Consider the following 25,329-nt stretch of genomic DNA (forward strand, 5'->3'; position numbering starts at 1 on the left):
AAGTAAACCAAAAATTGAAGGATGTTTCTCAAACATATGTATTTTCTGCAAGCTTTTTTTCAAGATAAATTTATTTATTTCCAGAAAAGGACACTTAGAAACTCCAAAAGGACAACAGATGATATAAAGAGCCCATATAAGTACATATGACAGAAAAAAAAGTGATTAAAAAGTGATAAAAAAAGAATTGTATAGTATGTGTACAGTGCAACAGCAAAAAGCTTTTTTACATTTTGGAGAAGTCAAGTTGCGATACCAAACAATCTCTGATTTAATATTTATATTAGTGCTGTTTGAATGCATTTGATTATTGGATCACTGGACTGAAAATTTTCTGGAGTTTAGTGGCTTAAAATGATCTGATCGCAAACAGAGAAGCAAAATTGGGTTAAAGGGTTAGAAATGATGCTTCAGTGATTTTGCTTTAATTGTGTTAAATTATTTTAACTCATTAAGGATTGTAAAATGAATCGCAAACGTTAATGCGTTAAGGTAGACAGCCCTTATAAATGCTTTCATTACATATTGCAATGATATTATTTTATTCCCATATAATCATTGTTTAAAATTACATGTCCAACTGGAATGAAAACATGAGATCTGGTTTTGAAAGAATGGCAGACTGTGATCAGTTTGGATTTTTGTTCTAAGAATTTTGAAATTGTGATTGTGTACCAAAGCCAAAAACAACAAACATATTCAAAGTCAGTTACAAGACACTTGAGTATCAATGCCTTCTGGTTTCACTGTCATCGAAACTGGTGCGCACCAAATTTGGCAATGTGCAATTTTCATTATCAGTTCCCATTCTAAAAAAGAAAACCCCTGGCATTCTGTAAAGTATATTATTCTGATGACAGAATTTTCATTTTTAGGTGTATAAAATATTCCTTTAACAAGACCTGAGGTTGAAATTCTAATCTCTGTGGGAAAAGCAATTTTCAACTGAGTTAGCATTCTCTCCTGGCACTGGGAGGCAGAGCAGAGGACAATTAAAATGACAAAATGAAAAATAAATACATGCTTCTGGTGCTTTAAAAACAAACACAGGAGCATTTGTCTTTTGCATTTCAGCTGAGAGGGGACAGGAAAATAGGTGTTGTCTCTGGCATACAAACAGGTTTTTAAACATGTCTTTATAGTGGAGTGGGGTGGGATGGGAGTGGGGTGGGGTGTAGTGTTGTTGTTATTGTATTCATTATGTTGTGGGGAAGATGAAGTGTGGTTTTTTTTGTGTCAGTGGTAGGTTTAGGGGTAGAGTTAGGGTAAGGGGATGGTTTGTACAGTATAAAAACCATTACACATATGGAATGTCCACATAAAACATGGAAACCCGATGTTTTTTTTTTTTTTTTTTGTATTATTATATTATTGTTGAGTATGTATTCTTTTTGTATTTTATTTAATTCAATCCATCTTTCTTTTTTTGAATGCAAGAACGCATTCTGTGGGAATGGCAAAACATGCTTGCAATTAGGTGGTATTTCAAGCTTAAATTGCTCAGAAGAAAGGAAAATCCTTATTAAGGAATTTTACGTACGGCTGAGGTAGCATGACTAAATGCATTATTTATTTTATATATTTTTAATGTATATAATTAAACACTAAATGAATGTGTTAAATTGACAGCTCAGATATATTCATAAATAGAATCGTTACTATTTTTAAGCAGTATTTACAGAACAAAGATTATAGAAGCTGCATCTGATGCAACAAGGTTTTTATTAAATATTTTATTATACAACAATCTTAATTGCAATCACAAAAAAGCCCTATAAACAGCCCTATGAATAATCCTAACCCTATTAAAATAATAATATACAATATAATCAGGGTGCAAGCTGACTGTTATTAAATGTAAAGCATCTTTTCTGCTCAACTTTAATGCTACATTAGTAATTCTGTCTTTACTGAAGAAAGCAGTAGTCTTGGAATTGTTATTTTGTCTATTTAAGATTCATTTCTACTTTTTTTTTTTCAACCCACTGTAACTGCCAATTCTTATTTTTATTTAAATATTTTTGTTATAGTCTTCGTTTTTTTTCTTTCGACCAGAATGTACTTTACACTCATATTAATTCTAGTCAGTTTTATCAGACTTAAAATCAGACTTTTATACATTGTATGGAACAGCGCCCCCAATCCCGCAGTCCTTTCATGGGTTTAAAATGTTGATTATTCCCTGCTTGTGACTGCTGAGGCCCAAGAGGCAACAGATGCAGGAACTACATCATGATGATGGCAAAAATCAGCCATTTATTAGTTACATAACATTATGTTTAGTGTAGCCCTCTCTGTCAGCGGCAAAGGATTCACATGTGATCAATGCAGGGAAATAGTTAGGCTGACAAAGAAGATTTCAGAACTACAGACACACATCCAAACTTTATTTGAGGACTAGTAAGAATCTGAGGGCCTTAGATGCAATTTTGAATGCGACTTGGATGGAGACAAGATACATAGCAGACTGATTACACTTAATGGCTGAATCTCTAAGTGGTGCCTGCAGAATAAAATAGCTTTCATAGACAATTGGACGAGTTTTTGGGGCAGACCTGACCTGTTTAAAAGAGACGGTCTTCATCCCTCCAGGGGTGGTCCCGCTCTTCTCAGAGCTGGTACTTGACTAACTGGGGCCCAGGTCAGGATGCAGACAGACTGGCTAAACCGACTGTCTGATAGCCGCCTCATGTCAAAGAAGTCAGTTAATTCTCAACAAATCGAGACTCTTTCACCTAGATATCACACTATAGAGGCTGTGTCTTGTGAGCTTTCACTGTTATGCTGATGATACTCAGCTCTATGTTTCCTTATGGCCCGACGAAACAGACCAATTCGCAGAAATAACAGAATGCATAACTGATATTATATATATATATATATATATATATATATATATATCTATATAAAACAAACGGAATGCATAGCTGAAACAAACGGAATGTAATTTCCTACTGCTAAATTCTGTTAATTACCAGACCAAAATCCTCTGCATGTAATAATCCACATCGTCTAACACAATTCTTTTGTCATCAGTTAGAAACCAAGGTGTGCTATTTGATAGCAACCTTTTCATTTGAAAGTTATGTTTCTAGCATTTGTAAAGCCGCATTTTTCCATCTTAAAAATATATCTAAATTATGACCTATGTTCGGATGTCAAATGCAGAAATGTTTATTCATGTGTTCATGACCTCAAGGTTAGATTATTGTAATGCTTTATTGGGTGCATTTAAAGGATGGAGCTGTACCTACAATTCGTCCCAAAGATGTAAGTAATTTATTTATATATATAATTCTTGTTTGTTTCTTTTGGTTGTTGTTAGAAAATGTCAACTTCTGAGGTAGTTGATTGTACTAGGAGTGTCAAACATTATAGGCCTATGTGAGGTAGAAGCTTACAATACATGTGTGCTAATGTTAGTTTTTTATAGGAATCTGTGAAAGTAACAGTAACATTATTCACTTGATAGCTTTTGTCTGAAAGATGATTTTGCTGTTATCAGCACTGTTATCAAGACGTGAAACCTAGCATATGGTAAAGCGTGTGAACCACATAAACATATAACGTATATATATATATCAAAAAACAGTATGAATGTTATGTCTGTATGAATGTTAATGTATGCGCTAGTATGTTTAGCTGGGGGAAAGCTATCAGTAATATTTTCTCCATTTGCTGTTTGACAGTAAATTTGCTACTCCAACGCTAGCATGTGCGGCAAAATGAAAAAATATAAAATAAATAAAGCTACTAACACAAGCACAAACACTAACATTGATACATACAAGCTTTGCTATATTTGCTCTGTGAGTCAGTTAAATACTATAGTAAAATAAATTGGTTGGGTGAGCAGTACTTCATTAGCATTTAAAGCGACATGCACCAAAATGGGTCTCTGTGAACAGAGCTGGCTCTGACAAGGTAAAAAGGGTGTTTTTTTCACAACCGCTGAGGAATTTTAACCAAAAAATGTTACAAACACCTTTAATAAACAAACTCCAGCTGATCCCAATTACAGCAGCTAGAGTTCTTACTAGAACCAGGAAGTATCACCATATTAGCCCGGTTCTGTCAACTCTGCACTGGCTCCCTATTAATCATCATATACATTTTAAAAACTTGCTACTTACTTATAAAGCCCTGAACGGTTTAGCTCTTCAGTACTTGAGCGAGCTCATATCGCATTATAGTCCTTCACGTCCGCTGCGATCTCAAAACTCTGGCCATTTGATAATACCTAGAATATCAAAAACAACTGTGGGCGGTAGATCCTATTTCTATTAAGCCCCCAAACTCTGGACTAATCTACCTAGCGTTGTTCGGGAGGCAGGCACACTTTATCAGTTTAAATCTAGATTAACCCTCTGGAGTCGATTAACACGTATACGCGTTTTGGGGTATTTTCTCCTGATAACCCCGAAAAGAACTTAAATTACACTTTCAGTTTTGATCGTACAGATAAGAGCAATACATCAATCGATCTGTAAAGGGTCTACTTTTTTTTTTGTATACAAGACATAATAACAACAAAACTTTGTGCACTTATAAAAATAAAGATAACAAACAAGGAGTGCTGTCTGCAGCCTTTGGTCTGCGCTGATCTTCAGTTACAAATGCGTCATTAAAATGAACTGTAACTCAGTGAATACTCAACGAAGAGACATGAGAGAGATAACTATAGAAAGCCTGACATGTCTACTTTTAAACTAAACAAGTGCTGCTGAAAACAAATATTCTGTGATAAAGTAATCCATATGAAAACAACGCTATGTCCGTTTTTCACGTCTCCCTTCATTATCTTCTAATGCGACCACGCCCCTGCGCTGAACACGCTTTTGAGATTCAAATGTTTCACTGAAGCGCGCGGCTTTTGAATACGCCCACACAACAGAAGACAACGCAGCGAGATTGTTCTTCAAATTTTTTTTATTTTACTGTTTGCTTCGCGATGAGAGGAATAAGACATAATTCACCCCCAAAAAGATGTGATGTGGTTGAGGATTTGAGTTTTGGATTTCCTCAGAAAAAAGAATGAAGCACTTTTTATTCAGCAGAGATCATAAACATGAGTAAGTCCTCTTTTTATTTATTTATATACTTGTACTAGTTTTCACATAATCCTGTAACATTTTACTAGTTAGACTTTTTCCAAAGACTTTTTCCAAACTATAATTCCTGACTAAATGTATAATCAAGTGAAATATTATGAAGTTTCAATAACAATATACACTACTATACCATTCAAAAGCTTGATGTAAATAATATAAATGTAACAATAAATGTAACTGTAACAAATGTAACAATCATTGCTGTTCTTTTCAATTTATCCCCCCTAAAAAACCTTTAAAAAATATTCTCAGCTCTTTTCAACATTATATAATAATATAATAATAATAATAATAATAATAATAATAATAATAATAATAGTGATAATAATAACAATAAATGTTTTTTTTTTTTTGTAGAAAATAAGATTGTTAAAGGGTTTCTGAAGGATTGTGTGACTGGAGTAATGATGCACCAAAATTCAGTTTGAAAGTCAGCTTTGATTTTTCCTAATAAACTGTTTTTAACTGCACTCACAAGTGAATATTAAGTTATTTTGTGTGATATTTAACTATATTTTAAATAAACTACAAACAAAAATTATATACATTTCTTTTTTCTTCACATTCTTTGTTTTATATTTTACTTTTTTGTGAATAAGCTGAAAACAAAAACTATATACATTTCTCATTAGCAGGCCTTTGTCTTTTCTCAGGTGTGAATTCATGATAGTTGACGCCTACTCGCATATGACTTTTTACCAACAAAAAGTGTCTTAGAAAATTTAAATCATATATTTGGTTTTCTGTAAGTGAGTAAACAAGATGATTTTCACATCATTTAGAAAAAATAAAATTCTAGTCTACAAGCTCCAGTTCTCAAAATGTCCTGGGACCCAATTTTCTGTAGGTGTTTTATTGCCTTATTCAGTGATTTAACATTTTTAGTTTTTTCACTAACCACGCATACAAATTTTTTTTCTCAAAAACACAATCATGTACATACATGCTGCTCACATATTATTATATCCCAGTTTTTGTGCTGATTACAGTGAGATTAGACTTTATGCCATTTAGATATTTTATAAGAAACTGAAAAAAGCACAAATGTCAAGCATGACAAAACTTCTCCAGGCCCCAAAAATACCCTTAGACTCCAGAGGGTTAAAGACCCATCTCTTTTACACACTATCACATTTCTATAATTCAGATCCATTATAGGATTGTTAGGCTGCATAAATTAGGTCAACCGGAACCGGGAACACTTCCCATGACACCCGATGTACTTGTTACATCATAAGAAGAATGGCATCTACGCTAATATTAGTCTGTTTCATTCTTATTCCGAAGTCACCTTAGCCACCCAGATTCAGTCTGTATCCAGTCCAAATTGTTCTAGCACCTACCCTTTTCAAGCACCTAGAGATGACCTCTACAGCCCCGAAAGTCATATAAGCTAGAGATGACCTCTACAGCCCCGAAAGTCAGCGGAGACCATGTCAACTATATGAACCCTAGAGTAAGATACTATCACATACTATTCCTGTGAAGACCTCATCGGCCATCGGCACAAGACCACGAGAACCAGACAAGTCCTCTGCACAATCTGACCTGTGTTCCAGGTTGGAATTAAACCATGTCATGCTGGTATTGTCTGGTCGGAGAAGAACTGGCCCCCTGACTGAGCCTGGTTTATCCCAAGTTTTTTTTTTTTCTCCATTTATGTCACCAATGGAGTTTTGCATCTTTGCCACTGTTGCATTTGGCTTGCTTAGTTGGGGACACAATGTCTGGCAACATTGTTGACTTGACTGCACAGAAACTATTGGAAGAAAACTGAACTGAGCTGGACGATGACATCACTGAATCAATGAACTGACTCTTTCTATGTGTCCTATCAACACATGTTTTTACGCGGTAAAGCTGATTTGACAATCTGTATTTTATATTACTATATAAATAATTTGACTTTATATATATTCAATTATAGTTTTTACAGTTTTTTCCTTGCACTGGATTTAGAAGAAGTGCACCGCAAATAATGTGGACTTGGGGTCAATTGCATCTCTTATTTTGATGAGCACATTATCTTATTGAGCACACACACTTGAGCATACACACTTTTCTTGTGCACTCATACTTGTTTGACTCCTTCCTGCTTTACAGAGGTTGTAAGACCCCAATAACTGTGGCAGAAAGCAATCAATAAGCTACGTGCTTGCAAAGCAGGTTAGAAAAATCACTTTACAAACAGACAACAATGGAATTTGTAATCCTATGATGAAGCTGGAAGAAAGAAAAAAAGCATGTGGGAAGCAAGCAGAATTAATTAATACAGGTTGTCAGCTGCAAATAGAGAGATTTCATAAAGGGAAGTCTATGTACAGAAGAGTATTACAGACTCATGCATATAAATAAACTGTGTAAAAGAGCAAGAGAGGTTTTCAGTATCCAGCATGAATCTGCAACTACGCCTCAAATCCTGATAAACAAAGTGTGACGAGTGGGGCGGGGCCGAGGGCCATGGGAACGGAGAGAGGCCAGTGGAGTAAGTGAAAATGCACACTCCGGAAGGATAAAAGGAGGAGTGATGACAGTGCAAGACGAGAGAGGACCAGGCCTGGACTTTATTTTGTTTTGGTTCTGCGCGGCAGTCGCCGTGAGGGGCTGTCACGCGATTTTAAGTTTTGTGTTTCTTTTATTATTAAAGTTTTGTTTAAATGTTTGCCGGTTCCCGCATCCTTCTTCCTGAACTATGAACGTTGTTACACAAAGGAAGGCAAATGTTTTTCATATCCTTCACGGATACCTTTTAAAAGGCTGACTGCATAGCATTCAGTGTAAATACAGGAGATTTGGTGGTGTACAAAATGGAAAATAAGTTGGATATGGACAATTAACATGATATGCAATATGATAAATACACTGTAACTCTGTATAAATCCAATTGATATATCAATTCATGACAATATCATAACTGCATCATTATTGAAGCTGTCTCAGCCTCTTGGCTCGCTTCACTTTTGCTTGGTCCAATGTGTTATACAGTAGAACCAGGTCTGAAAATGCTGCTTTTAGCAACTGATTATGCACTTTTTTGTTGTCAATGCATCATTTACTATTATGTAATATTATGATATATATATATATGTGTGTGTGTGTGTGTGTGTGTGTGTGTGTGTATTAGTAAATAATAGACATAATAGTAAATGAAACTTTAAAACAGAAATGCAATGTTGGGAATTATGTAATAAATTTGCCTAGATTATAATCACATTCATTAGCACTTTTTGGCTGCTTTAACTTCACTAAGTAATCAATTCCACTGGCACAAACAACAAATGTAATTACCTGTACTGGAGCTGATGGTCTCTTTGCCAATGACATGGCCCAACAGGTCATACTGGTTGAGTCTAGAACCATCAGGAGCCACAGAAACAGATTTCTCATCATCTGCAGTCCAGATGTAGACAACCTCATTGTTGGTGTAGGCATCTGAGAGAGACAAACCATAGCAGTGCTGGTTTATCCTAACCAAACTTTTATAAACAATTGCAATGCTGTTCATTTGTACCATTTACAAATCAATATTTGGATTTTGTTTTGGCTAGTGGTGTGTGCAGTGCATAAATTATAATTAAATCCTATTATACAAAATATTATGTAAACTAAAAGTTTGTAGAATTAAGATACTGATAACGAACATGCAGTTTCTTTTTTTTTTTTTTTTTTTTTTTTTTATGAACACAAAGAATTAACATTTTACTGGTCCATTTGCATTCTGAGAGAATCCTTCTATTTCCATGAATGATATAGTCACTGGGTTGGAAAAACACCAGCTGAAAATTCATACTTTAGAACAAAACAGAGCTCATGATAAAAGGGGTTGTGGGGGGGGGGGCAGTAAAGTGAATAAATGCATCTCAATGAGGGCAGTTGGAATGCAACTTTAATAAAACCTGACTAACCATGGGTCAACTGCTCCCTCCGATTAGCGGCTTCCTTGAATCTAACGTATATAATAGGGAAATGTAACACAAGACTTATTGTGTTTGAATACACAGGGATAAACTTTGCAAAAGAGCATGAAAAACAATTATCTTGGGGTCTGTGTACAGAAACAAACAACGCACATATGCAGACACATGTGCGCCCACACAACTGTGAGCAAGAGAGTGGGAAAAAAGCTGGCAGGCTTAACTCTAGAAACGTAATTCACACAGCCGGCAGAGGTTTGCTAATTAAATTTTGATGGCCAAAGAGAAATGTTATTGTTTTATTCTGTTCGAAGGTCATTAATCAAAAGCTGAACACATCAAGTTTAATGCCACTTCATCCATTATGAATACTAATTGGTAATGAAATGCATTATTCCATCTTTAAATATATATTTAAATTGTATGACACTGGCATCGGTTCTTATTTACAGGGAGTCTGGCCAGCAAGAAACGGCTATGGGCTGAAAAGGTCAGTGGTGTCACAGACTTTCAGCACATTACAAGGAAAGTGTTAAATTTAGTGCCTGGGCTAAAACTCAATTAATAAGGGGATGGGAGAGAGAATGAGGATAGAACATGAGAGGATGAATTAGAAGCAATTTAAATTGGTTAGGAGAAGGAAATATTTCATTAAATATCACTTTCTATCACTGTTCTCATGTGAATGACCTTGCTATAATTTGATTAACAGTCCAATAATAGTCTATATATCTCAATAGAGCGTTTCCTGTGTTAAATATCACTGCCCAAAACAAACACACACACACACACACACACACTTCAAGTGGTTGTTTAATGTAAAATGAGCATCTAAAGCGAGTAGCTGATTAACGAGGGAATGAGGAGCTTGTATGTGTTTTTGGATCTCGACTCGCTTGGCCATTATACGTTAGCCTCAAATTATAAATCATTATGGCTGGCAGTCATACAAAAGCCGTGCACTCATTCTTCTGGGGTGAAATGGACCTTTTACCTGTTTACCAGACCAAATAATGGAAAATAAATAATAAGAAGAAAAATAAAAATGCGGCTGATAATCAAATAATTTTTTTATGCCGTTCATGTTAATGGTCCATTTTCCCAAAGCAGACAGAGCACCAAACTACAAGCAATCATGTAATGCTAAAAAATATAAAGACAAATAGTAAATAGACAGTAAATAGACAACATGTATTTCTATCGTGATGTGCTTCATGTTTGCACACACAACCAAATATACATTGTGTCTGATTCATGATCATGATACTTCAATGAGCGTATTCTTTTTATGAACTTGACAAAAATACTCACAGATTAATCTGAATTTAAATCAGAATAATTTCTAATATTATTTCTAAGGAACTGCAGAGTGATACAAGAGACATTGGTTGCCACGACTGACCAATTTCAATCAAGTATTCCAGAGCAACGCATAATAATTATGCTTACAGGCACTTCTGGCACTGTAATACCAAAATCAGCATGCATTTTGACAATTACAAGTTGATTAGCACTTCTCTACTATTTTATCAAATTTTTAAACAGAAGTGGGAAAACATGCCTTGAAACAAATATTGACAAGTATTTAAAGGTACAAACAAACATACAACTTTGTAAATGAAATATAAGTCTGGAACAAAAAAACAAAAACAAAACAAAGCAAAAAACAGCAGATTGATTGGGTGATTAAGAAAACAATGCTTATTAACAAAGCCACTAATTATGCAGCCCACTGTATGATATCTTGTTAAAGAGCCAGTTCTTTGCAGTGTTTCTATTGCATGCATCACAGATCCAATGAGGGGTCACCATTCTGCGCCTGTCAAAAAGAGGTATTATGGGGGGAAAATGTACTACTGAAAATGTATGAGCAGAGGACTTTTGTTTTATTGCCCAGTGGGATGTTTTATTCATAAAGGTGTGACTGCTGCATCATGGTGACCTTTGGTGTCATTGGCTGGGCTATTAATCTAAAGCTCGGCACAGGAGGAGAATTATGAAACATTTGTTTGTTTTAGGACTGGTGACTCCACACAGAAGAAACAAGGTCCATTTTTTTGGTCTGCCTTTGGAGTTTTATGTTGTGTTCTAATGACAATGCTGTCTTGGATAGATGCTGTTTACTGTTAGGCGCAAACACAAATGGGTAATCAGCATCAGGTGTGACATTGCGTACAATTCTTCTCAGTTGTGGAGAAAGACACTGTGTTATTGGGCTCTCTGAGCTGTGTCTAGAAGATTTTTTTTCTGATCTGGACTGTCTTTAAGACAAACAAGAGTCTGTCTGTATTCACATGCAGTTAGATGCTCAACCCGCACCCACCTAATACAGTTCAGTATGTTAAGCTCATGACCGAGATAAGAGCGCAGGGTACATGTGCACAAGGCAATATACATGTCTATATACTTTGAGCATTTGAGCAGCTGTCACTTACATGATCTAGAAAAATTCAATGGCGACAACAAAGAATTACTTACAGCTTCCGAACTTCAGCGGGCAGGCATGGGCATCCATAGGAAAATCCTCCAGATGCATAGGGCACTCAGCATGGATGGTTAATCTATGTAGAGAGGAATAGATAAAGAGAGAGCTTTCAAGTCAGCCTGAGACAGTATTTGTAACCCATTTTACTTTTGTAATGTTATGTATATAAAAGTAAAAAAAGATATTCATCAAGAAATGACTTGATCATGAAAAGTGGGTGTATCATTCTATAATAGAGCCAGACCTGACGGTAAGTTTGCATTCATGCCAAGTCGAGTTAAATTTATTTATTTAGCACTTTGCACAATACACACTGTTTCTAAGCAGCTTTACAGAAAACCATAATATTAATGTTTGTAATATTTTTATATCTTCATGCCTTACAGTCACATTTACCAGATTACAGCTGGGAGACAATATACAGTCATTTACAATTTGCAAAATACAAGCAATCAGGCTGTTGAGATATAATAGTATGTATCTCCCTACACTAGTATACATATCCCATTGCTACTGCATCTTTTTTAAAGAGATAGTTCACCCAAAATTTACTCACCCTTAGGTTGTTCCATACTTGTATGAGTTTCTTTCTTTCTGAGCACAAAAGAAGATATTTTGAAGAATGTTGGTAACAAAACAGTTGGCAGTAGGCATTGACTTCCATTGTATTGTTTTTCACATTTCAACTGATATTTCTTTTAAATATCTTCTTCTGTGCTTAAACAACTTAAGGTTTAGTAAATTATATAATTTTGGGGGTGAACTATCCCTTTAAATGTATAACTTTTTACTATTGCTGTAAACATTTATGTTTAATAATGGCATCAGCAACTAAAACTATTGGTAATATTTTAGAATAGTTGCGTTTATCTACAACAGTAGTTCAACCAGGCAAAAAACTGACGTTAGGCAAACAATGCCTAGATGATGTCGGCCAAACAGGAACATCTTTCAGACTTCAAGTTATTGCATTTTCATTTAAGTTTACAAAGAATCTTTTTTTTTTCTTTTCCCTGTGAACTGAAAAATAGTTCTCAATTAGATCTCAAACATATTAAGAAAATGAATAGGTTTCATGAAACAGAAGATTAGGCAATAATAAAGAACTGCTGCCTCAAACACTCAATTGTGAATTTCATTTAATCCACTCAAGAATCTCGGGTAGTAATTCACACTCAACAGACAGAAGACAGGGAAGAAAAATTGAAAGGAGCATGAATGTTAATCTTGCACTAAGATGAATGAATAAGATAACTGCTTAAAAGAGATTCTCTATCTATGATTAGGCATTCGAAAATAAAGAGTTGAGCAAGCTAGTGGACAATATTCTGTGTGTGTACTGTACACTGCATGAGCCATTGCTTGAAATTAGCTGAGTCACAAGCTGAAAGCTTGTATGGTGTCGGGTAGATTGTCCTATAAATAGATCCCTGAAGCATTTAATTAGTGAGTATCAAGACCTGATCCATTGAGGTGAGTCAAAGTCATCTCTCAGACAGTTTAATGGCTGTTCACATCTGTGAAGAACCACAGTGGTACTGTTATTCATTCTGTTCCTCTCTCTGCAGATTGATATAGCATCATCTGAATTCGCTTTGTTCCTCCTTGACTCTCTCCAAGGCCGTGGCTGTGAAACCGGAGGCAGCACTTGTGCCCGTCATGTCAGACAATCTACAGATCTCAAAAGGATGTGACATTTTTCCAGAAGAGTATAGTAAGAAGAGCATGTGTCTGTGCATTGCTGTGTGTAATCTATTAAGTGCCAGAGGGGATGAGTGGGTAAAATAGTAAAGGTCACTAAATTAGAAGTGTTGTAAGCCTGAAACATGGCAGCCTGTGACGACTGTGAATGAGCGTTTGTGTACCGTATCATTACAGAGGGTGACAGAAAGCTAGCATTACAGATTTAATTCAGTGTGCACATGTGTGCCTATAGTCACGTAGCTCAGCTGGCTTGTCATTGCGCATGCACACGGCTGCGGCTGCTTTACTGGCCATTTGTCAGTTTCACGGTCAGTGAACGTCACGGCCCTCCTGGGTAGGCAGGTCCCCCTGGGCTTTTCCCCCAGCTTTGCGCTATGTCTCAGGCTCACCAAGGTTCTGCACCTCTCATCTCCTCAGTAACATATTGACCCAACGATCTTCAGCACATTACCTGTTCTTGCGGCAGTTCTGACACAGCCTACGGCAGGGATTTTGCTTTGAAAAGTCTCTACTCTGGGCATACAGACATATAAGCCGGGTTCATAATACTCTTTGGCTCAGCAGCCTGAATTGAGAAAGTTTACCTACCATAAATATTTCATACAGACTATAAAACTGTACTTTTGTATTATATGATTACTAATTTTTTGTTTAGTTTTTTGGTTTAAAAATTATAATGTAACAATCTACTAATGTTTTGTAACATTATAACATTAACAATCTACCATATAAATATAAACTATGATAAAAGTTCATCAGCATGCATTAATTAATACCATGTTGTAGCAAAAAAAAAAAAAAAAAAACCCTGCTAATGATGTGCTTGTGTGACCAAGGACCATGCACGGTCGCTCAATGCATGTATAGGCTACATTATGTAGGCTACACATGTCTTATACATGTTGACATATTTTTGCCCTGTTCACTGATTTCCATAATGCCGCGTTTAGGCTACAGGGCTCTAGACTCATTCTTGCCACTGGTCACCCTTTTGCGACTTTCTCACTTGGTCGCACAGGCACATCATTTGCAGGTGTTTTTTTTTTTTTTTTTGCTACAACATGGCATTAAACAATGCATGCTGATGAACTTTTAACATAGTTTATAGTTATATGGTAACGAGTGTTCAACATTCAACCTGTTCTTTTTCATCAGTATTATTTGTGATTTTTGTGAAACTAAACTGGCTGTCGGTGACAGGACTTGCATGAGGAACAGGGCAGACCATGCACAAATGCGACCACGTCAAATTTGAACTTGCACATTCTCAAAAAATTGTGAAAAATATAAAAGTCTATATGCGGATGTTTGCAGCGTGCAGCTGTCACTGGTCCAACAGCATAATGAAAAACAAAATTTATTCAAATTCTGAAATATATTGGCTAAAAAAGCATGCTCTGCTCTCCCTATAATAATTATAAAGCCGTCATTCATTTCAGTTTATCGCAATCTCACAAAAATCCGTTATAATCAATGAGGTTCGACCATAGGAGGGGTTTAGAGAGACTGAATCTTAGAACTGCTTCGAACAAATCATTTGAGAACCATTGGAAAATGAGGTGATATTAAATGCATATTTTGAGAAAACTAAAGGGTTGTTTGACGTTGCATGCATGCAAACCTATTATAGAAGACTCCCAAAACAATACTAGGAACCTTAGAAATGGCATAACAGGGGCACCTTAAGATCATAAAATTATCGAAGCTAAACATTTTTATAAAGCAGTTATGGTAGCCACGCCAGTAGCTTGAAAGGGGGCTAGCGTCTGTATAGATACACTAAAAAAGGTAGAAATTAAATTTAACATTTATATACACATTAAAAAAAAAAAGTTTTATTTTATTTGTACGATTTTTAATGAAATATTAATTTTGAATAATGAAAATGAGTTTGTGTCTGCCTATTCTAATCATCAGTGTCTGAACCATTAAAGAAGAAACAGCATTTTCCGTATTTCATTTCTGGGTTAAAAAATGAAAAACGAATGGATGCAAAAGTACACAGACTGAGCTGTTCTCTCATTTTTCTACTTTTAATATTAAATCAAAAATGAGTGACACACAGATTTTTTATGAATGGGTAATTGAATCACTGACTCACCTAATTCCTTAGTGCATAAACACAGATTCAGTCATTAATGAAACACTGTTCTGTGGTTTTCTCTGAGATGCGTAATGGTTCTGCTCTGGCTTTGTTTGGAAGTATTTTCATTAATGAAATAGAGCAAAACAAGACAATTTGTGTCTAAAATGTAAGAAATAAAATTAATTGCAATTGATTGCTGGGTCTGCCATCACTCTGAAACTGCTTGACAGTGAGTGACCAGCCTTCTCTCACTCTCGCGACTGCAGTGAGGATCGACTCGATCCAAGCAGGTGACATACATGCCTGCATCGTGGTCGAATCTCACACCACACCCAGATAAGTGGTTCTCTTTACCGGAGAAAGTGCACTTTTCTTGGCGTTAAGTCTTAAACCCAGCTCTTTCGTGTGAGCGAGAATGACACCTCGATGCCGAACCGCCATCTGCTCTGCTCAATCGTCGATGTGGTTGAGTCGTGAAAGTGTGGGGTGAGAGTGCAAGGCCAGAGGAAGAACCGATATTGGTATGCTTTTGCCCCCAAAAGCAAACCTCAGGAACTTACGATGAGGAAGGATGGAGACAAGTGCATCTTTTAGATCGATCGTGACACACCAGTCCTCGGACTTGGTCTGAGACGAACTTTACTGTTTGCATGCTGAACTTCAGTCCCCTGACTGAGCGGTTCAAAAAACACAGATTTAAAATTTGACACAACACCTAATCCTTCCTCGGAACAGAGAAGTACCAGCTGTAGGACCCGGACTCTGCTACGTGAGGAGGGACCACCTCGATGGCCGCCATCCTCAGAGAGTGTCTACTTCTGTTCGATTACCAGAGCCTGGTATTGAGGTATTGAGGTGGAGGAGAACCAAACTGGAGTCTGTGGCCTCTCACTATAGTGTGCAGGACCCATTAAGACACATTTGGCAGTAGTTTTCACGCTGCCAAATAGTCTACTAAGGGAATCAGCCTCTCAAAACGGATCTCCTCTCACTTAGAGGGGGAAGAAACCGCAGCACCGGCTTCCAAGCCTTGAGAACGAGCTCTAGATATAGGGAACAGGGGTGGAGATAGGACGAGCCATCTCCAACCCGTCCGCCAGATCATATGTGATCCCGGTTGCCGCCGTGCCTCAGCAGCAGCGGGACCGCAACCGCAAGATCTCACGCACGGACACATTCCTCGGAGCGTGCCTGGTGAGAGCGGAGTGTTTAACAGCGAGAAAAGCACAATCAGCCCCCCGAGAACCGACTGCGCGAGCTCCACTCCTCATTAATGCTGCTCATTATAATATCAGGCATAATATGCTTGTGTAACTGATGTTTGTGCAATTGGCGAGCTTATCGATGTCCTCCACATCAATCTCCCCAGAGAAAGACAGGCAGAGCGCCCTCTCACTGGGGGGAAAGTACCTCAACGCGGGCTTCCGAAACCCCGAGAGCGGGTGCCAGATCTGGTGGTTAAGGAAGAAGATAGGGACTTGCCCGTCCACATTCCTTCCACCGGATCTGAAAGCGAAACCTGCGAGCACAACCACCGCTCTGCCTCGGCAAAAGCAGGGATGGCACAGTGAGAAACACCTCCTCAAAGAGTGCCTTCTGAGAGTGAAGCAAAGCAGTAACAAGCGCTCGCATCGCAGCCATCGACTCCCTCGAGAGCTGATTCTGCATCCTTTACTCTCAAGCAGACAACACACAAACTGCGTGTGTCCCTACCCCTTTTTTTCTTTGCGGCAGGGAAAACACACAGCCTGAACGCTGCCTGCTCTCGTCCAAAACTTCTCTTGACTGAAGCTTTGACATAATGGAGCTTATCAGTAGACAAACAACACTAAATAAGACTCACAAACAGATAGCGACTGACACACACACAAAGTGCTTGCCGAAAGACAGAAGACTAAATGCGGGGGTTTGCCACACGTGCTTTTAAGCTTCCCGGTCTCTGATGTCACCCGCCTATGACGTCTCGCCCATACATTGGACTGATTACACCCATGATTCAGTTCCCGAAGCGTCATCCAGCGCAGCTCGAGTTCCTGAAGAGGAACTATGAACATATGAACATCATTTACACTAGTGCAATGGACAGTAAAAAAGTGAATAGATTCTGTACTCTGGATGAACAGTAATAACAATTGTTTTTTTTTTTTTTTTGTAAACCAGATGTAGTGATGAGGAGGGGTGAGGAGTGTGTGTTTGGTGTGTGTGGGGGGAGGGGGGTCAGAGGGCAGAATTCAGTAAGGAGACAGCTGTAGGGAAAAAGCTGTTCCTGAGTCTGCTGGTCCTTGTCCGGAGGCTCCTGAAGCGCCTCCCAGAGGGCAGGAGGTTAAACAGTCTATGGTCAGGGTGAGAGAAGTCCTTGAGAATGCAGCAAGCTTGACGTTGACAGCGTTCTCTTTGGATGTCCTCAATAGCAGGAAGTGGTGTCCCTGTGATGCGTTGGGCAGTTTTCATCACCCTCTGCAGTGCCTTGCGGTCGGCAACTGAGCTATTCCCATACCAGACTATGATACAACTGGTCAGGATGCTCTCGATCGCACACCAGTAAAAGTTCACCAGGATGGCTGAGCTGAAGACAGCTGGTTCTTCTTCAGTGTCCTAAGGAAGAAGAGGTGCTGGTGAGCCTTCTTGACCAGGCTGGAGGTGTTTGTGGTCCAGCACAGGTACTCTGAGATGGTGGTTCCCAGAAACTTGAAGCTGGAGACATGTTCAACAACCATCCCGTTAATGTGGATGGGGTCATGCGTGCTATGACTCCTCCCTGTGGGCAGTCTCATCGTTGTCACTGATGAGGCCAATCACCGTGGTGTCATCTGCAAACTTAATGATGGAGTTGGAATCCATGCACAGGCTTGCAGTCGTGGGTGTAGCGGGAGTAGAGGAATGGGCTCAGCACACAGCCCTGTGGTATGCCAGTGTTGCGTGTGATGGTGGTGGAGCAGGTGTGGCCTGACCTAACATGCTGAGGTCTGTTGGTCAGAAAGTCCATAATCCAGTTGCAGAGGGAGGTGTTAATGTCCAGGTCTTCAAGTTTTGTGGTCAGCTTGGAGGGAATGACAGTGTTAAATGCTGAGCTGAAGTCAACAAACAATATCCGTACATATGTGTTCTTATTGTCCAAGTGTGTGAGTACAGAATGCAGCACTGTGCATATTGCATCCTCTGTGCTCCTATTGCTATGGTAGGCAAATTGCTGTGGGTCTAGTGTGGGTGGGAGGCAGTCCTTGAGGTGTGCTAGAACCAGTCGCTCAAAGCACTTCATAACAATAGGTGTGAGTGCTAAGGGGCGGTAGTCATTCAGGCACATCGGGGAAGAGTGTTTTGGCACTGGCACAATGGATGTGGACTTAAAGCATGTTGGCACAGTTGCTTGGGTGAGGGACAGGTTGAAAATGTCTGTGAAGACCCCTGAAAGCTGCTATGCATATGCCCTAAGTACACATCCAGGAATGCCATCCGGGCCAGCAGCCTTGTGTGCGTTGATCCGGTTCAATGCAGTGTAGACATCTGTGGAGGTGACTTTGAGGGGTTGGTGGTTTGCTGAGAGTGTCAACTTGGTGGCCATCTCCTTGCTGTCGCTGTTGAAGCAAGCATAAAAGTAATTTAGCTCGTTAAGGAAGGAGACGTCAGTGACTGTTGGAGTAGAGTTGCTTGGCTTGTAGTAACTGATGACCTGGATACCCTGCCACATACCTTTAGCTTGTAGCAGTAATTGGCCTTTTTGATGCCCCTCCTCAGGTTAGCCCTGGATTTGCTGTAGGCCTGAGCGTCATCTGATCAGAAGGCAGTTTTGTGGGCTTTCAGCAGGAGTCGTTTTTAATTGTTCAGCCATGGCTTCTGATTAGGGTACGTTGTGATCTGTTTTTCTGTTGTAACACTGTCAATAGTGGTGTTAATGTAATCCAGTACAGAGGAGGTATAGATATCAATGTCCGTGTGAGAGCCACAGGCAGCCTGAGAAGCAAACATACTCCATTCCGTGTATTGAAATCTGTCCTGAAGTAAAGAGTCTGCTCCAGTTGGCCACAGTCCTGAAGTAAAGAGTCTGCTCCAGTTGGCCATGATGAGGGGTGAATACTTAGGGGTCGGGGTGACAAACAACCAGGTGGGGGAGGGGGGTCGCGAATTAAGCTACATCAATGTTTGTGTAAACATGATTCAATGTTTTGTCTCCTCTAGTGTGGCAGGAAACATGTTGATGGAATTTGGGGAGCACTGTCTTTAATTTAGAGTGATTAAAATCACCCGTGGCAATAAAAGCAGCCTCCGGGTGAGCAGTCTGTTGTTTACTAATGGTCGCATGCAGTTCGTTCATAGCAAGCTTGGCATTAGCATCCGGTGGGATATAGACTGCAGTTATAATGGTGGAAGTGAACTCCCGCGGGAGATAAAAAGGTCTGCACTTAACCATGAGAAACTCTAGGTTAGCTGAGCAGTGTCTCCTAACAATGACAGTGTTCGTACACCAAGCTTTGTTAACATAAATGCACAATCTGCCACCTCTTGTCTTGCCGGAGTCATCTGCTGTCCTATCTTCCCAGAGCGTGTAGTGTCCGGCTAGCTCAATAGCATTATTGGGTACGTCGCTGTGTAGCTATGTTTCTGTGAAAACCATGACATTGCAATCCAAAAGTCTCTTACTGTAGGTAATGCGAAGTCGTAACTCGTTCATTTTGTTCACCAATGACCGCACATTAGCGAGGAAAATCCTGGGTAAAGAGAGCTGGAGTGGTGTTAGCTTTAGCTTATCTCTTAGACCTCCGCGCTTCCCCCACCTTTGTTTACGATCTCGACGCCGCCTGCGAGCACTTCCGCACCTCCGGGTAGAGTGCGTAGCCTCAGGTGTTCTGGAGATCTCAGGGATGAGTCGAGGATTGGTGATAAAACTGTTGGAAAAGTGCAGACCAATATCCAAAAGTTCCTGTCGGGTGTAAGATGTTAAGGCAAAGCTGTTCAGTACAAACAGACCCGTGATGAGCAGGAGAAATACTGCAAAATTGCAAAAACTGGAGAGACGCTGAGCCTTGCGATGGTCTTCATCTTGGTCTTCATTTCTTTCATTTTGGTCAATTTCATTTTGGTCATTCTTTCATTTAAATACCCCTCAGTAAAGGATTTTAACAGGGATTAGAAGTGAAGAGAAGAAAAAAATGCACTTTCTCAACAGTTATTTGTTTTTTTAATGTGGTCAGGTGTGATCTGATCATGATTAGTTTATAGAAAATACCAGATGAAAATGGGGTTTATGATATTTTGGGCCTAGAAATGACTTAGGAGTCCAGGTATGCTATGGCTTGGGTGAATGTATTGTTTTGCAGTTTTGCAGTCCAACAGACCAGTAACTCAACCAAACCAAATTTTTATTGGCATTGGGCACTTGCCACTTTACAAGGCTTCATATACAGTTCCTTTTATCCCCTATCAAATTTGTGTCTCTCAATTTAATCTTAAAACCATAAGTATTGAATACTCTCATCTGTTTAACTCTGAGTCAAAGAGGAAGCTGGTTGTAAAAGTTGCACTGCAGCTAGAACACAGCTGTCTCTCCTCTAGCTACATTCATGTGAGTTGATATGGGCAAGGTGAGAGGTCCCTAAAGCCTGTAAGGACGAGTGAAACCATCTGTCCATCCTACACCTCTAGCTAACTGCACCTCAGGGCTGGAGAAGTGAGCTGTCTAAAAAAGGCCAAAAGCTGGTGAACTGTGTAAAAGTGCAGGTGGGCTCTGTCAGGATTTATAAGATGTGTAATTTGTGTTATGGTATTTTGCTGGAAATTTGTAGTAGAAAACTAGACTTCAGATTATTGTATTTTTTTATTTTTTTTATAATCTTTAACCATGAAACAATCTTTTTTTTTTTTATAAACGTTTTGTTTTGCTTAAAAAAGTAATGTTTCTTTACTAACTTTGAAAGCATGTTGAAAGCGCTACAAAGCATTGGAATATTACAGCATATAACACAATGTTACCAAAACATCTAGAATGTTCCCATCATTGCAAAAGCAAAATCTTAAAAAAAAAAAAAAAAAAAAAAAAAAACACTTCCAAAATTAGTACAAAAACTTAACTGACCTAAATATTTACCAAATGATTGATAGTGCGTTACAACAAATAGTAGAATAAAAATTAGCACCACAGAATTACAGAAGAACCATAAAAGTCAAAGTGAAACAAATTTTTGTTACATTGTGTAATTCATGTTACTATTTTCTGTTTTCATATTTAATTTGAAACAGCTGAAAGCCCTGGATGCTGGATAAAGTCTGTGTTCAGTCTTACAGTCTCATTTTTATTTAAATTGAATTAAATATGGCTTCTACCTTAAAGTCCATACCAAATGTCAAGCCTAGCTCACCAGGGGTGAGATATTCTTTTAAAGGTAATTTTCAATGTGAAAAGTAGAACCAAAATGGAGAGCGATGGAGCTTTTTCCTCATTTAAAGAGATGATCTAAAGGATTTTTATTCCTTGTGCTTTGGTGCTGCCTGGGTCCATGATAAATGAGCAGACAAAATTGTTTTACATTTGGAAGATCTATCATATCTGAAATCCACTAGCATAATATAGTTTGACGCAGTGAGCTGTACAGGAACATACAAAAAAAAAAAAAAAAAAAAAAAAATTCCGCTAAGCTAAGCTCCCTCAAGACGCAGCAGACCATGCGCTGAGTACCACAATTTGCAGCACTGACAGATTTGCTCAGTCATGGCATTAACACTTTTTCTGTCTTGTTCTTCATAAACTTTTCTTCTGCAAGATCCTTGCACCTTTAACAGTTTAAAGGTAATAAAAAATCTGTTATCATTAACTCACCCTCAGTTGCTCCAAACCTGTTTGATTTTTTTTATTCTGCTGAGCACAAGAAAAAAAAAGTAGAATGTGGGTAACTGAAAAGTTGATAGTCACCACTAATTTTTTATTATTTTTATTATTATTTTTAAATCAATACTATGGAAGTCAATGGGGACCATCAATTGTTGAAAATATCTGTGGTGGTGGTGGTGGTGGTTGACAAGTGTGCCGTACATGTCCTGAAAAGTGAAGTAAAACATGCATTTTCATATTAAAAAAAAGCCTTTGGCATTGACATTAATACATGATTATTCAGGTAAATTCTGATATCTGCTCTTCCCCAAGCCAGCAACAGATCAGACAAAATATAAAGAATAAATGAAACTTCTTCAAACTGTGCAAAAATCAAGTACATATATATACTGTATGTACTTGATTTTTGCATATTTTGAAGAAGTTTCAAAGTGAAATTTCCAGTGATTACTGATATTCTGAAACCGATGAACGTGTCTAACATTTTATTATTCATGTTCATGCACATATCACGGCAGTTTTTTAAATAAAATATCTGGTGAGTGGCACAGAAATGTGTTAAAAATATTTTCAAAAACTGTGCAACCATGCAATTTTAACTTGCTTCTACAAGGATTTGAGTTCATTTACTGAATGTCATGACTTTTACTCCACTCCTAACTGTGCAAGTAAAACACTGTACCAGACGAGCTGCCAATCAATTTGAATACATCAAAAAAAAAAAAAAAAATTTTTTTTCTTTTTTTTTCTGATGTATTAAAATTGATTGGTAGCTCGTCTGGTACAGTATATATATATATATATATATATATATATATATATATATATATATATATATATATATATATATATATACATCAAATATATGGATCTGGTTATGAAATTCAAAAGAAATATATATTTGTTGACAAACCAAGCAGTATGGTTTAAGTGGATTCATTCATTCATTCATCCATAGGTGTGCTATAGCATTAGTGTCCCAATCAGAGCGACGCAGCATCGTTTGTTCAGCCAATCCTGTGAGTTTGCCATCAGGCTATCTGTTTGTCTGACCAAAGCCATGTGGGGGAAAATAAAATAGATTTTATTGAAAATTATTATTTTATTTTTGTATTTCCATTTTGGTGACACTAGCGAGGCTGAAATTGCATCACCTACGCCTTTGCTCTAAACCACTCAATGAGGAGCTACATGCTTTTCTGTCTACCTTTGAATCTTCCATGGTGTCGCTCTATCAGTATTATAGTATTAGAGGTTTATTGTTGTCCAGGTATGCTCTTCTTCAAAAGAACATCAACAATGACCTCTAGCCTGGTCTCTATTCTAAGAGCTATATACCACTGATGAGAAGTGAAAAGTGTTCTTGACATGTGACAAATCTACCATCAGGACAGCACAGAGTCGTCCGTTACACTTATTATCATATCCCCAGACGTAGAAGTTGATTAATGAAGGTTTACAGAAGCTGAGACAAGATTCCCAATGCACTGGTTCTACTGTACTTAATGATGACAGTTTCTGGATGGAGGACTTTGATGCTTGCTCTCGCCAACCAGTCTGGAGTCACATAATAGTCATATGGGAAAAATGGTGAGCAAGGATCATTAAATTTCGGAGACAGGGAAGAGGAAAACTAAGATACGATGATGATTATTCTACCTACTTTTTCTTTTTATAGTAGAATACATTGTGATTTGTTGTCCTATTTACTGTAATCTGAATTTGGCATTTTTAATAATGCATGATCAGAGTTGATTATATTCTGTCAATTAAATCGGTGTGGAAAAAATGTCAGATTTCAATATTATCGAAGTTAAGGTGATAACACATTAATGCAATCCAATAAAATAAAAAATAAAATCAAATAATAGTGCCGTTAAGGTTCTATTTGACCTTAAATATCATCTGTATTTCAAGCCAGTGTTGCCAGGTTCCCGATTTTCCTTCACTTAACATTATTTGTAGTGCGCCTCCAATCCAATAATCAATTACACATTTGCTACTTCTGATAAGAAAGTCAAATTTTTCAATTAATGTCCATTTTATTGCAAAAATAAAAACAATAAAATTCCAAAAATACATTATATATGTATGTGTGTGTGTGTGTGTGTGTGTGTGTGTATGCAGCATCGGCTGCATACCTAATTTGAATTGATCGAGCAAGCCCTGCCTTTATCGAACAGGAGGAAGATCACTGAGGCAATGTATAATGAATCTAGTTAGTTTATTTATACAGGCTAGTTTCGACTGGCTGCTTTCAGAGTAGTCAGACAAAAACAAGCACTGACCATCATTTGGGTCGTTTAAAGAAGGGCAGCAAAAATGAAATAGCATACAAATAAAGCTGTACATTTGAGTGTCGGGAGACAGACTATCAGAGCTGACAGGTGACACCAAATAGCTTACACAAGAAAATAAAAACAGTTTCTTTTTTACCTCATTATGCTCTCAAGGTTGAATGTGAACAGTGCCTTGGCAAGTGTTATTTCCAGGCTGCCTGTCTTTCGTGGCATGAATATAGACTGATGTCTGACTCATTCAAATAGAAAAAAATGTTCTCTGTTTCAACACTTCAACAGGTAGAACTCACAGCACCCAGCACATTAGAACACACTGAGATTTTTATGAACCTGACCAACACAAATTGTCAGAATACAAGATGCCACATTAGAGCCAAAGTGACTTTTAAGAATCTGACACCTGGGTGCTACATTAAGCTAATCAGGAGTTTAGCTTGGATTTGGTCATGTCACTTCTCTTGACAACCACAAAATGTATGCCCCTCCCCAAACCCTGTGGGATTTCAAAGTGGTTTTGCATGGAATGACAAGGATACAGTGATTAAGCCATAAGTGTCACTAAACCATATTTAGAGCGCTTTAGCCACCATGTCTTTCATCTCAGCTCTCCTAAAAACGTCTCAGTTACGTATGGTAACCTTCGTTCCCTGAAGGAGGGAACGGAGACGCCACGTCGGTGACCGACGAAAATGGGATATCGCTTCGATAGACCAATCTACTTCAAGTGTAAACTAAACGAGCCAATGCACATTGGCATGCAATTATTGCATCCAGCTGCCGCTGATCACAGCGTGAGTATAATAAGTCAGCAGGTGCAATGCATACCAGGTTTTCGCTGAGGAGCTGAGCCGGAGACCCGGCGGCTCAGCAGTGGTACAGCAACCATGGCGACGGGACATGGCGTCT

General features: G+C 38.2%; 1 protein-coding gene across 1 annotated transcript in view; it reads right to left on the reverse strand.

Moving 5' to 3' along the window:
* LOC109045685 (gamma-aminobutyric acid receptor subunit alpha-3-like) overlaps positions 1-25,329 on the reverse strand; it is a 200,380-nt gene that overhangs the window by 38,342 nt on the left and 136,709 nt on the right. The window contains exons 6-7 of the mRNA XM_042711349.1: positions 11,504-11,586; positions 8,400-8,543 (exon numbers count right to left, since the gene is read on the reverse strand). Of these exons, the coding sequence (XP_042567283.1) occupies positions 8,400-8,543; positions 11,504-11,586 (227 nt within the window). The remainder of the gene's footprint in view (positions 1-8,399; positions 8,544-11,503; positions 11,587-25,329) is intronic.

This window comes from Cyprinus carpio, chromosome A21 (genome assembly GCF_018340385.1).
Source record: "Cyprinus carpio isolate SPL01 chromosome A21, ASM1834038v1, whole genome shotgun sequence".
Taxonomy (NCBI): domain Eukaryota; kingdom Metazoa; phylum Chordata; class Actinopteri; order Cypriniformes; family Cyprinidae; genus Cyprinus; species Cyprinus carpio.